A 13,073-nucleotide genomic window follows, 5' to 3' on the forward strand; every position below is an offset into this window, starting at 1 on the left:
ATAATGCTCTCAGTCTTCTCTAATAATATATCCTACTAATAATGCTCTCCGTCTCCTACTAATAATGCTCTCCATCTCCTACTAATAATGCTCTCCGTCTCCTACTAATAATGCTCTCCATCTCCTACTAATAATGCTCTCCGTCTCCTACTAATAATGCTCTCCGTCTCCTACTAATAATGCTCTCAGTCTTCTCTAATAATATATCCTACTAATAATGCTCTCCGTCTCCTACTAATAATGCTCTCCATCTCCTACTAATAATGCTCTCCGTCTCCTACTAATAATGCTCTCCGTCTCCTCTAATAATGCTCTCCCGTCTCCTCTAATAATGCTCTCCGTCTCCTACTAATAATGCTCTCCGTCTCCTCTAATAATGCTCTCCGTCTCCTACTAATAATGCTCTCCGTCTCCTACTAATAATGCTCTCCGTCTCCTACTAATAATGCTCTCCGTCTCCTACTAATAATACTCTCCGTCTCCTACTAATAATGCTCTCCGTCTCCTACTAATAATACTCTCCGTCTCCTACTAATAATGCTCTCCGTCTCCTACTAATAATGCTCTCCGTCTCCTCTAATAATGCTCTCCCGTCTCCTCTAATAATGCTCTCCGTCTCCTCTAATAATGCTCTCCGTCTCCTACTAATAATGCTCTCCGTCTCCTACTAATAATGCTCTCCGTCTCCTACTAATAATGCTCTCCCGTCTCCTCTAATAATGCTCTCCGTCTCCTACTAATAATGCTCTCCGTCTCCTCTAATAATGCTCTCAGTCTCCTCTAATAATGCTCCCCATCTCCTCTAATAATGCTCTCCGTCTCCTCTAATAATGCTCTCCGTATCCTCTAATAATGCTCTCCGTCTCCTACTAATAATGCTCTCCGTCTCCTCTAATAATGCTCTCCGTCTCCTCTAATAATGCTCTCCCGTCTCCTCTAATAATGCTCTCCGTCTCCTACTAATAATGCTCTCCGTCTCCTCTAATAATGCTCTCAGTCTCCTCTAATAATAATATATCCTACTAATAATGCTCTCCGTCTCCTCTAATAATGCTCTCCGTATCCTCTAATAATGCTCTCCGTATCCTCTAATAATGCTCCCCGTCTCCTCTAATAATGCTCTCCGTATCCTCTAATAATGTTCTCCGTCTCCTACTAATAATGCTCTCCGTCTCCTCTAATAATGCTCTCCATCTCCTCTAATAATGCTCTCCATCTCCTCTAATAATGCTCTCCATCTCCTCTAATAATGCTCTCCGTCTCCTACTAATAATCTACTGTTCTTGTTTTCCTTTCCTTTGCTTAACTTCTCCCCATGGAATTAGATAGAAAGATGAGATACTAGCTGTGCCCTTATGGTAGAAAGATGAGATACTAGCTGTGCCCTTATGGTAGAAAGATGAGATACTAGCTGTGCCCTTATGGTAGAAATATGAGATACTAGCTGTGCCCTTAATGGTAGAAAGATGAGATACTAGCTGTGCCCTTATGATAGAAAGATGAGATACTAGCTGTGCCCTTAATGGTAGAAAGATGAGATACTAGCTGTGCCCTTATGATAGAAAGATGAGATACTAGCTGTGCCCTTAATGGTAGAAAGATGAGATACTAGCTGTGCCCTTATGGTAGAAAGACGAGATACTAGCTGTGCCCTTATGGTAGAAAGATGAGATACTAGCTGTGCCCTTATGGTAGAAAGATGAGATACTAGCTGTGCCCTTTTGGTGTCTGTGACAGCATTGGCAGCACCATTGAGACCATCTCCATTTTAAAGTAGGCAATTACATTTTCTTCTTGTGTGTTTAAAAAAAAAAAAAAAGCTTAAACATTTTGCCATTCATTTTTCTGAATCTATTATCCTGTATAAATAGATACATTAATTGAACGCAATGGCCACTGACAGGGTCACTAAGCACAGGGGCGGTCATTACGGATCATCACATCTCTAACAGGAACTCCAGCACAAGGACCACTCGGGGGGGAAAAGTTGATCCTAAAAATTATTACAATTTCAAACCCTAACGGCACATAAAAATCAAATTATATAAAAAAAAAAAAAAGGTAGACAAAACATATTTTATTATAAGAATGATTCCATTTCCATACTAAAAGCAAAGTATTACAGTATAAAATGGTATTGGCATTAGATGTATGTGCTTCAGATAGAGAAAGTAAAGAACATGAAAATTGTACTATAATTATACAATTGAACAGTCGTGAGATATCAATGCTCAGAAACGTAGTATTGCTTTAAATGAGAGAGGTTTGAGGGTGATACATACAACCAATAAATATATAACAAGGCAACCGTAAACATGTTGTCCCCCACAAATGATGCAGCGCAGGAGACCCGCTTGTTCAAAGTTTGGAATTTCAGTTGATTACTATAGCGCCTATCAGTGTAGTTTCTGGGGGCCTATCTGTGTAGTTTCTTGGGGCCTGTCAGTGTAGTTTCTTGGGGCCTGTCAGTGTAGTTTTTGGGGCCTATCAATATAGTTTTTGGGGCCTATAAGTGTAGTTTCTTGGGGCCTACCAGTGTAGTTTCTGGGGGCCTATCCGTGTAGTTTTTGGGGGTCTATCCGTGTAGTTCATGGGGGCCTATCAGTGTAGTTCTTGGGGGCATATCAGTGTAGTTTTTTGGGACCTATCAGTGTAGTTCTTGGGGGCATATCAGTGTAGTTTTTTGGGGCCTATCAGTGTAGTTCTTGGGGGCATATCAGTGTAGTTCTTGGGGGCATATCAGTGTAGTTCTTGGGGGCATATCAGTGTAGTTCTTGGGGGCATATCAGTGTAGTTCTTGGGGGCATATCAGTGTAGTTCTTGGGGGCATATCAGTGTAGTTTTTTGGGGCCTATCTGTGTAGATTTGGGGCCTATCAGTGTAGTTTTGGGGGCCTATCAGTGTAGATTTTGGGGCCTATCAGTGTAGATTTGGGGCCTATCAGTGTAGTTATTTAAACGCCGGATCTCTATGGCAAGACGCATCACTCAAGTTTCATGAAATTGGGGCGAGAGGTGGCGCGTGATATTACGAACGGACAGAGACAGATCCAGCCCGCCTCTGATTTCATCGTGGGGGACAATAATAAGCAAAATAAAAAAGACAGAGCCCTCCACACAACCTCTCCGATCAGAGCCCTCCACACAACCTCTCCGATCAGAGCCCTCCACACAACCTCTCCGATCAGAGCCCTCCACACAACCTCTCCGATCAGAGCCCTCCACACAACCTCTCCGATCAGAGCCCTCCACACAACCTCTCCGATCAGAGCCCTCCACACAACCTCTCCGATCAGAGCCCTCCACACAACCTCTCCGATCAGAGCCCTCCACACAACCTCTCCAATCAGAGCCCTCCACACAACATCTCCAATCAGAGCCCTCCACACAACCTCTCCAATCAGAGCCCTCCACACAACCTCTCCGATCAGAGCCCTCCACACAACCTCTCCGATCAGAGCCCTCCACACAACCTCTCCGATCAGAGCCCTCCACACAACCTCTCCAATCAGAGCCCTCAACACAACCTCTCCGATCAGAGCCCTCCACACAACCTCTCCAATCAGTCTTGCGAGAAAGACAGCTTGATGAGTAAGTTCTGTCTCGTATGACTGTTGGGTGTATTACTAACCACAATCAAAAAAGGCAACAGAAAACATGTAGTCCCCCACGAACGATGCAGGGCCCCACCTTGGGCCAATCAGTTTTATTTTTATAAATGCCGGATCTCTATGACAAGATGCATCATTCACCCGAATTTTCATCAAAATCGTGGCAGCGCTGTGTGAGATATCGCGTGTGACTAAAGTACGAACGTACAGACGGAGACAGATCCACAGTGCCGCAGATTTAATCTTGGGGGACAATACTGTGTCCCAAAATGGGACCATACTCCTTATATAGTGCACTACTTTTGACCAGAGCCTTGGCACTATATAGGAATAGGGTGCCACTTGGAACGTACTCTTCAATTAGCCTACTACACCAAGTGAAGTGACCCGTTGTCAAATCAAACAGCTGAGAGCTTTTGTAAGAATCAATATTTAAAAAAAGGTTGGATTCTGAATTATTTATGAATGTCAAAAGATGAAAATAAGATCCGCGGCAACAGAGGACAGTTAAATGAACCACAGTGAGGACAGCTGGATGAACCACAGTGAGGACAGCTGGATGAACCACAGTGAGGACAGCTGGATGAACCACAGTGAGGACAGCTAAATGAACCACAGTGAGGACAGCTAAATGAACCACAGTGAGGACAGCTGGATGAACCACAGTGAGGACAGCTGGATGAACCACAGTGAGGACAGCTAAATGAACCACAGTGAGGACAGCTAAATGAACCACAGTGAGGACAGCTGGATGAACCACGGTGAGGACAGCTGGATGAACCACAGTGAGGACAGCTAAATGAACCACAGTGAGGACAGCTAAATGAACCATGGTGAGGACAGCTGAATGAACCACAGTGAGGACAGCTGGATGAACCACGGTGAGGACAGCTGGATGAACCACAGTGAGGACAGCTAAATGAACCACAGTGAGGACAGCTAAATGAACCACAGTGAGGACAGCTGGATGAACCACAGTGAGGACAGCTGGATGAACCACAGTGAGGACAGCTGGATGAACCACAGTGAGGACAGCTAAATGAACCACAGTGAGGACAGCTAAATGAACCACAGTAAGGACAGCTAAATGAACCACAGTGAGGACAGCTGGATGAACCACGGTGAGGACAGCTGGATGAACCACAGTGAGGACAGCTAAATGAACCACAGTGAGGACAGCTGGATGAACCACGGTGAGGACAGCTGGATGAACCACAGTGAGGACAGCTAAATGAACCACAGTGAGGACAGCTGGATGAACCACGGTGAGGACAGCTGGATGAACCACAGTGAGGACAGCTAAATTAACCACAGTGAGGACAGAGTAGCTTCATAGACATATATTTTGGATAAGAGAGGTTTGGCAAATACAATGAACTGAGAACAGTCAGTGAGTCCAATGTATTTAAAACAAAGATGATATTTACAATAACGTATGACTGATGTTAGCACTAATATTTAAGCCAACATAATCACTGGTCTGATGCATGTTGATGGTACTGTACTCATTGACATTAGGCTGGGGAGGGAGGGAGGGAGGGAGGGAAAGAAAGAAAGTAGAGAGAAAGTAGAGAGAAAGAAAGGCAGAGAGGAAGGAGAGAGACAGAGAGAAAGGAGAGAGAGAAAGAGAGAAAGGAGAGAGAAAGACAGAAAGAGAGAGAAAGGAGAGAGAGAGAGAGAGAAAGCAGAGAGAAAGGCAGAGAGAGAGACACACAGGGTGAGAAAGGGAGAGGGAGAGAGACAGAGAGAAAGGAGACAGAAAGAGAGAGAAAGGAGAGAGAGAAAGCAGAGAGAGAAAGCAGAGAGAGAAAGCAGAGAGAGAGACACACAGGGTGAGAAAGAGAGAGGGAGAGAGACAGAAAGAAAGCAGAGAGAAAGGCAGAGAGAGACACAGGGTGAGAAAGCAGAGAGAGAGACACAGGGTGAGAAAGAGAGAGAAAGGAGAGAGAGAGACAGAGAGAGAAAGCAGAGAGAAAGGCAGAGAGAGAGACACACAGGGTGAGAAAGAGAGAGGGAGAGAGACAGAAAGAAAGCAGAGAGAAAGGCAGAGAGAGACACAGGGTGAGAAAGCAGAGAGAGAGACACAGGGTGAGAAAGAGAGAGAAAGGAGAGAGAGAGACAGAGAGAGAAAGCAGAGAGAAAGGCAGAGAGAGAGACACACAGGGTGAGAAAGAGAGAGGGAGAGAGACAGAGAGAAAGCAGAGAGAAAGGCAGAGAGAGACACAGGGTGAGAAAGAGAGAGGGAGAGAGCGAGAGTGACAAAGACAGAGAAGTGAGAATATAAAGAGAGATTTAAAAGGCACAGTCATGTCTGCCAAGCAAGCAGAGGCACTAACAATTAGCACCGAGACCAGAACAGTAGTCTTTTATATTTTGCTTTCACAACAACATATGTTCCATGTCCTCCCTCTCTCTCCCCTTCCCTCTGTGTTGTTGTCACTGCATGTCCTCTCTCTCTCTCTCTCTCTCTCATGTCCTTCAGTTAGAGAGGGGCATGTCCTCTCTCTCTCTCTCTCTCTCTCATGTCCTTCAGTTAGAGAGGGGCATGTCCTCTCCAAACTTCATACAGTGGGCAGCGTTCTTGGCTTCAAACACCATCTGGACAACAGGTAGAAGGGCAGGAGAGAAAATAAAAGGAGAGAAAGAAGAGATTTAAGCACCGCATTTTCACACAGCATTATTCCTAGCCTCAGACTACTACTGGCCCTGTGCCATCTTCACACAAGCAGAGTTATCTGAAACCAACGGTCTTCACACAAGCAGAGTTATCTGAAACCAACAGTCTTCACACAAGCAGAGTACGGTCTTCACACAAGCAGAGTTATCTGAAACCAACAGTCTTCACACAAGCAGAGTTATCTGAAACCAACAGTCTTCACACAAGCAGAGCACGGTCTTCACACAAGCAGAGCACGGTCTTCACACAAGCAGAGCACGGTCTTCACACAAGCAGAGCACGGTCTTCACACAAGCAGAGTTATCTAAAACCAACAGTCAACTTTTATGGGAAAATTCTAATTAGGTAACAAAGTAACTGATTGGTTAGCCCCGAAAAGTCGGCGCTAAGCCTCGCTCCAGAGCAAGCAAGAGGACCACAATGGAAATAAGTCCCAGACTTTATTGTGTGTTATCCTCCATGATTTAACAATGGAAATAAGTCCCAGACTGTATTGTGTGTTATCCTCCATGATTTTATTCATGTGCATGTATGGCTTTAAAGTTGTATGTGTGCTTGTATGTGAAAATTAACCCGCTCCTCCTCTCACCTGGTTGTGGATGTAGGCCTGGCAGGAGTAACACCAGACCGACAGGTCAGCAAAGCTCAGCACCAGCCGGTGTTCTGACGCCATGCCGTGGGTTAACATGTGCTGGTTGACATAGCGACCACAGTACACCTAGCGAAGACAAAAAACACTAGTCAAGAGAATGGCATGTTACATCTCGCTATGATGTCCAAACACTAAATCGAGGACAACAAAGTTAATTGTATATCTTATTGCCGACAATATATTTATCTTCATACTAAGAAGAGCGTTGCTTTGTGGTTGATATAGCATTTCTAAAGTTGTTTAAATGAAATGTACATGAATAGAAGTGATTCTGTTAAGATGTAGACGCCGGTCGACCTCTAGACGCGGGTCGACCTCTAGACGCGGGTCGACCTCTAGACGCGGGTAGAGGTCCGACCTCTAGACGCGTGTCGACCTCTAGACGCGGGTAGAGGTTCAACCTCTAGACGCTGGTACTGGAGATGATGTGAGGTTAAGAGGACATGAAGTGTCCTTTGTTTCCAGTACCTTGTAGCAGCAGAGACAGATCCAGTTCTCAGTGTCGGTTCCACAGTCCTCACAGGGCCGAAACACATCTATACCTCCAACAGGAACAGGCCTCACTGAGTCTAGGTGGGGGCACCAGGACAGGGGATCCACCACGTACATGGTGCTCTGGGGGGGGGTTGTAAGAAAAAAAAAAGGTGAAAATTGCTCTCTTGAAAATACTGAAAAGTTACATGAGATTTCTGCCTCAATCGTAAATTATCTTCGGCGTTCGGAGATTTTAGACTATTCTTCTTTTACTTTCTATTTTAGACAAGACCTGGGAGGGGTTGGATCCACAGTTCTACCGATAACACCTCAACAAATCATAACTTAATACGAAAAGGAGAAAATATATATATATATTTTTTTAACTGAATATCATCTGTACCCCGTCCACATCCTGGTTTCCACAGAACAGCTCAAACACCGGCTCCTTGGAGTAACCAGACGCCCCTTCCACCTCCACCGCACCGCTCTCCTGGTCTCCCTTGGTAACTGGGTCTGAGGCAGCCATGGCGACCGCCTAGGATGGTAATTCAGTAACAATGTATCGAGCCAGTCAATAGGAGAAAAGGTTCGCATTTTCAATCATTGATAACCTTGAGGCGAAAATAAACCCCGTCTGTTTCTGACGGAGGTCAGAGTCGAAGGCCTGCATTTTAAAAATGTTTTTTAACCTTCATTTAACTAGGCACGTCAGTTAAGAACACATTCTTATTTACAATGACAGCCTAGGAACAGTGGGTTAACTGGTCTAGGAACAGTGTGTTAACTGGTCTAGGAACAGTGTGTTAACTGGTCTAGGAACAGTGGGTTAACTGGTCTAGGAACAGTGGGTTAACTGGTCTAGGAACAGTGGGTTAACTGGTCTAGGAACAGTGGGTTAACTGGTCTAGGAACAGTGGGTTAACTGGTCTAGGAACAGTGGGGTTAACTGGTCTAGGAACAGTGGGTTAACTGGTCTAGGAACAGTGGGTTAACTGGTCTAGAAACAGTGGGTTAACTGGTCTAGGAACAGTGGGTTAACTGGTCTAGGAACAGTGGGTTAACTGGTCTAGGAACAGTGGGTTAACTGGTCTAGGAACAGTGGGTTAACTGGTCTAGGAACAGTGGGTTAACTGGTCTAGGAACAGTGGGTTAACTGGTCTAGGAACAGTGGGTTTACTGGTCTAGGAACAGTGGGTTAACTGGTCTAGGAACAGTGGGTTAACTGGTCTAGGAACAGTGGGTTAACTGGTCTAGGAACAGTGGGTTAACTGGTCTAGGAACAGTGGGTTAACTGGTCTAGGAACAGTGGGTTAACTGGTCTGGGAACAGTGGGTTAACTGGTCTAGGAACAGTGGGTTAACTGGTCTAGGAACAGTGGGTTAACTGGTCTAGGAACAGTGGGTTAACTGGTCTAGGAACAGTGGGTTAACTGGTCTAGGAACAGTGGGTTAACTGGTCTAGGAACAGTGGGTTAACTGGTCTAGGAACAGTGGGTTAACTGGTCTAGGAACAGTGGGTTAACTGGTCTAGGAACAGTGGGTTAACTGGTCTAGGATCAGTGGGTTAACTGGTCTAGGAACAGTGGGTTAACTGGTCTAGGAACAGTGGGGTTAACTGGTCTAGGAACAGTGGGTTAACTGGTCTAGGAACAGTGGGTTAACTGGTCTAGGAACAGTGGGTTAACTGGTCTAGGAACAGTGGGTTAACTGGTCTAGGAACAGTGGGTTAACTGGTCTAGGAACAGTGGGTTAACTGGTCTAGGAACAGTGGGTTAACTGGTCTAGGAACAGTGGGGTTAGCTGGTCTAGGAACAGTGGGTTAACTGGTCTAGGAACAGTGGGTTAACTGCCTGTTCAGAGGCAGAACGACAGGTTTTTTTTACCCTGTCAGCCTCGGGGGATTCGATCTAGCAACCTTTCGGTTAACTTGTCCAACGCTCTAACCACTAGGCTACCCTCCCGCCCCAGAAGTTTAGTTGATCCAATCCCCATGAGTTCACACAGAAGTACATAATTGATCTAAAAACAGAGAGCAGGGATCTCGGCCAAAAGCTTACATCCAAAGTGGCACCCTATTCCCTACATTGTGCACTACTTTGGATAGGGCTCTGGTCAAGGGTAGTGCACTAGGGAATAGGGTGCCGTTTGGTATGTAACCATGACTTCACACGGTTCCTTACCGGCGTCTCTGTCTCGTCAGGCGTTGGTTGGAGAATCTCGGGCGTATTTGGAACAGCTTCCGTCTTAACCTCTTTAACAACAGGGCTCTTCATAGGACTGAGCCTCACCTTTGACCTGGCTCCACCCACAGGGACAGACGCTGGGCTGGGATTGGCTGAGGTACTTTGGTTTAGGTCGAGCGACACCAGTCCCTTTGTGAGGTCATCTAGGTCAAGGTCGCCCCGATCACCAGAGGGCAGAGGTGTGGTCTGAGGTGTGGTCTGAGGTGTGGTCTGAGATGACCCCTGACCAGGGCTGGCCCCGCCCTGGTTACCCTGTCTGGGAGACTTCTTGCCCTTAGAAGTCCTCTTCCCTCTGGGTTTGGGGTTTGGCAGAGACAGACGGAGAGACTCTGGAACTGATTAGAGAGAAAACAAGACAGGGATAACATTACATCACCCTGGTATACGGCTCCCCCCGGTATACGGCTCCCCCCGGTATACGGCTCCCCCCTGGTATACGGCTCCCCACTGGTATACGGCTCCCCCCTGGTATACGGCTCCCCCCTGGTATACGGCTCCCCCCTGGTATACGGCTCCCCCCTGGTATACGGCTCCCCCCTGGTATACGGCTCCCCCCTGGTATACGGCTCCCCCCTGGTATACGGCTCCCCCCTGGTATACGGCTCCCCCCTGGTATACGGCTCCCCCCGGTATACGGCTCCCCCCGGTATACGGCTCCCCCCTGGTATACGGCTCCCCCCTGGTATACGGCTCCCCCCTGGTATACGGCTCCCCCCTGGTATACGGCTCCCCCCTGGTATACGGCTCCCCCCTGGTATACGGCTCCCCCCTGGTATACGGCTCCCCCCTGGTATACGGCTCCCCCCTGGTATACGGCTCCCCCCGGTATACAGTCCCCCCTGGTATACGGCTCCCCCCTGGTATACGGCTCCCCCCGGTATACGGCTCCCCCCGGTATACGGCTCCCCCTGGTATACGGCTCCCCCTGGTTTACAGTCCACCCTGGTATACACATCCTGCCGTTTTAAACAGATGATAAAACAAAAATCTTTTGCTAAAATACTGATTCCTGAGAGTTCCAGACAGAGAAACAGAACTCACGTTGTATCCTGAGGGACAGCCAATAGGCGGAGTGGGTGCGTATGACCTCGTTGATGCTGACTGCTGCGTTGGGGTGAGGTGGGGGCAAGGGAGGCAGGGGCAGAGCGGGGTCTCCCAGGAGAATGCTGGTGCAGGCAGACATAGACTCCGAAATGGCAGTCAGGTTATAACCGCCCTGTAGAGGAGCGGGAGAGAATGTTTCACACTTCCTGCTCTGACATTGCTGACAGCTACATTGGGGAGAAATGTACTTACTGTGACTGTGATATGTTGCTGTGTCATCCTGCTATCTTCTGACGAATGCACTAAATAAGTCACTAATACTTGACAAAGGTAAATGTACTTATGGCAAAGCAGATAAAATCAAATCCAATGTATTTATAAAGCCCTTCTTACATCAGCTGATATCTCAAAGTGCTGTCCAGAAACCCAGCCCAAAACCCCCAAACAGCAAGCAATGCAGGTGTAGAAGCACGGTGGCTAGGAAAAACTCCCTAGAAAGGCCAAAACCTAGGAAGAAACCTAGAGAGGAACCAGGCTATGTGGGGTGGCCAGTCCTCTTCTGGCTATGCCGGGTGGAGATTATAACAGAACATGGCCAAGATGTTCAAATGTTCATAAATGACCAGCATGGTCGAATAATAATAATCACAGTGGTTGTCGAGGGTGCAGCAAGTCAGCACCAGATGGTGTCAAGAAGGTGTCTGTGTATTTTGTATTTTACAAAGATTCCCATTGGTTGCTGCTACTCTTCCTGGGGTTTATTAGGGATCCCCATTGGTTGCTGCCAAGGCAGCAGCTACTCTTCCTGGGGTTTATTATGGATCCCCATTAGTTCCTGCCAAGGCAGCAGCTCTTCCTGGGGTTTATTAAGGATCCCCATTAGTTCCTGCGAAAGCAGCAGCTACTCTTCCTGGGGTTTATTAGGGATTCAGGCCAAAAAGTTCAATATTGGTTTTGTCAGACCAGAGAATCTTGTTTCTCATGGTGTGAGTGTCCTTTAGGTGCCTTTTGGCAAACTCCAAACGGGCTGTCATGTGCTTTTTACTGAGGAATGGCTTCCGTCTGGCCACTCTACCATAAAGGCAAAACACACCAAGACAGTCGTGAAGAGGGTGCAACAAAACCTAATCTCCCTCAAGAGACTGAAAAGATTTGTCATGGGTCCTCAGATCCTCAAAAAGTTCTGCAGCTGCACCATCGAGAGCATCCTGACTGGTTGCATCACTTCCTGGTACGGCAACTGCTCGGCATCCGACCACAAGGCACTACAGAGGGTAGTGCGTATGGCCCAGACGATCACTGGGGCCAAGCTTCCTTCCATCCAGGACCTATATAATAGGCGGTGTCAGAGGAAAGCCCCTAAAAAATTGTCAGAGACTCCAGTCACCCAAGTTATAGACTGCCAAGTCTAGGACCAAAATGCTCCTTAACAGCTTCTACCCCCAAGCCATAAAACTGATGAACAATTAATCAAATGGCCACCAGACTATTTACATTGACCCCCCCCAATTTGTTTTGTACACTGCTGATACTCACTAATTATTATCTATGCAGTCACTTCACCCCTACCTACATGTACATATTACCACAACTAACCTGTACCCCCACACATGAACTCGGTACCGGTACCCCTTATATAAAACCTGTTACTTTTTATAATTTTTTACTTTAGTTTATTTGGTAAATATTTTCTTAACTCTTCTTGAACTGCATTGTTGGTTAAGGGCTGGTAAGTAAAGCATTTCATGGTGAAGTCTACACATTTGATTTGAAGGCCTGATTGGTGGAGTGCTGCAGAGATGGTTGTCTTTCTGGAAGGTTCTCCCATCTCCACAGAGGAACTCTGGAGCTCTGTCAGAGTGACCATTGGGTTCTTGGTCACTTCCATGACCAAGGCACTTCTCCCCTGATTGCTCAGTTTTGGCCGGGTGGCCAGCTCTTGGAAGAGTCTTGGTGGTTCCAAACTTCTTCCATTTCAGAATGATGGAGGCCACTGTGTTCTTGGGGACCTTCAATGCTGCAGAAATGTTTTGTTACCCTTCCCCAGATCTGTGCCACGACACAATCCTGTCTCTGAGTTCTACGGACAATTCATTCGAACTCAAGGCTTGGTTTTTTTCTCTGACATGCACTGTCCACTGTGGGACCTTATATAGACAGGTCTGTGCCTTTCCACCAGAATGGGCTTTAGGTGAGGCAGATTAACCTGTAGCCATATTACTTCAACAGTATTTAACATGAGATCCTCTCTAATCTTTACAGGACTGTGGTTCTGAATATAAACAGCAGCACCTCCACCTTTGGCATTTCTGTCTTTTCTGTAGATGTTATAACCTTGTATTGCTACAACTGTATCATCAAAGTTATGTGT

General features: G+C 46.6%; 1 protein-coding gene and 1 long non-coding RNA gene across 6 annotated transcripts in view; both read right to left on the minus strand.

The window, feature by feature from the left end:
* Positions 1-2,062: 2,062 nt before the first annotated feature.
* Positions 2,063-3,806, minus strand: LOC118966124. The gene is made up of 2 exons (XR_005053384.1): positions 3,554-3,806; positions 2,063-3,148 (listed from the first exon to the last, which is right to left on the minus strand). It is a non-coding gene; the product is annotated as an uncharacterized LOC118966124 (long non-coding RNA).
* Positions 3,807-5,796: 1,990 nt separating this feature from the next.
* The window catches only part of hdac6 (histone deacetylase 6), a 41,385-nt gene continuing 34,108 nt past the window's right edge, over positions 5,797-13,073 (minus strand). Inside the window, exons 22-28 of one of the 5 annotated variants that reach the window (XM_036989064.1) lie at positions 10,700-10,874; positions 9,596-9,993; positions 7,817-7,951; positions 7,408-7,554; positions 6,877-7,005; positions 6,110-6,208; positions 5,797-6,064 (exon numbers count right to left, since the gene is read on the minus strand). In XM_036989064.1, the coding sequence (XP_036844959.1) occupies positions 6,140-6,208; positions 6,877-7,005; positions 7,408-7,554; positions 7,817-7,951; positions 9,596-9,993; positions 10,700-10,874 (1,053 nt within the window). In that variant the 3' untranslated portion in view covers positions 5,797-6,064; positions 6,110-6,139. Of the gene's footprint in view, positions 6,209-6,876; positions 7,006-7,407; positions 7,555-7,816; positions 7,952-9,595; positions 9,994-10,699; positions 10,875-13,073 lie in introns of all 5 variants that reach the window. The other 4 variants (XM_036989063.1, XM_036989066.1, XM_036989062.1 and 1 more) reach the window with 4 other exon arrangements.

Source organism: Oncorhynchus mykiss, chromosome 9, assembly GCF_013265735.2.
Source record: "Oncorhynchus mykiss isolate Arlee chromosome 9, USDA_OmykA_1.1, whole genome shotgun sequence".
In the NCBI taxonomy this organism is placed as follows: domain Eukaryota; kingdom Metazoa; phylum Chordata; class Actinopteri; order Salmoniformes; family Salmonidae; genus Oncorhynchus; species Oncorhynchus mykiss.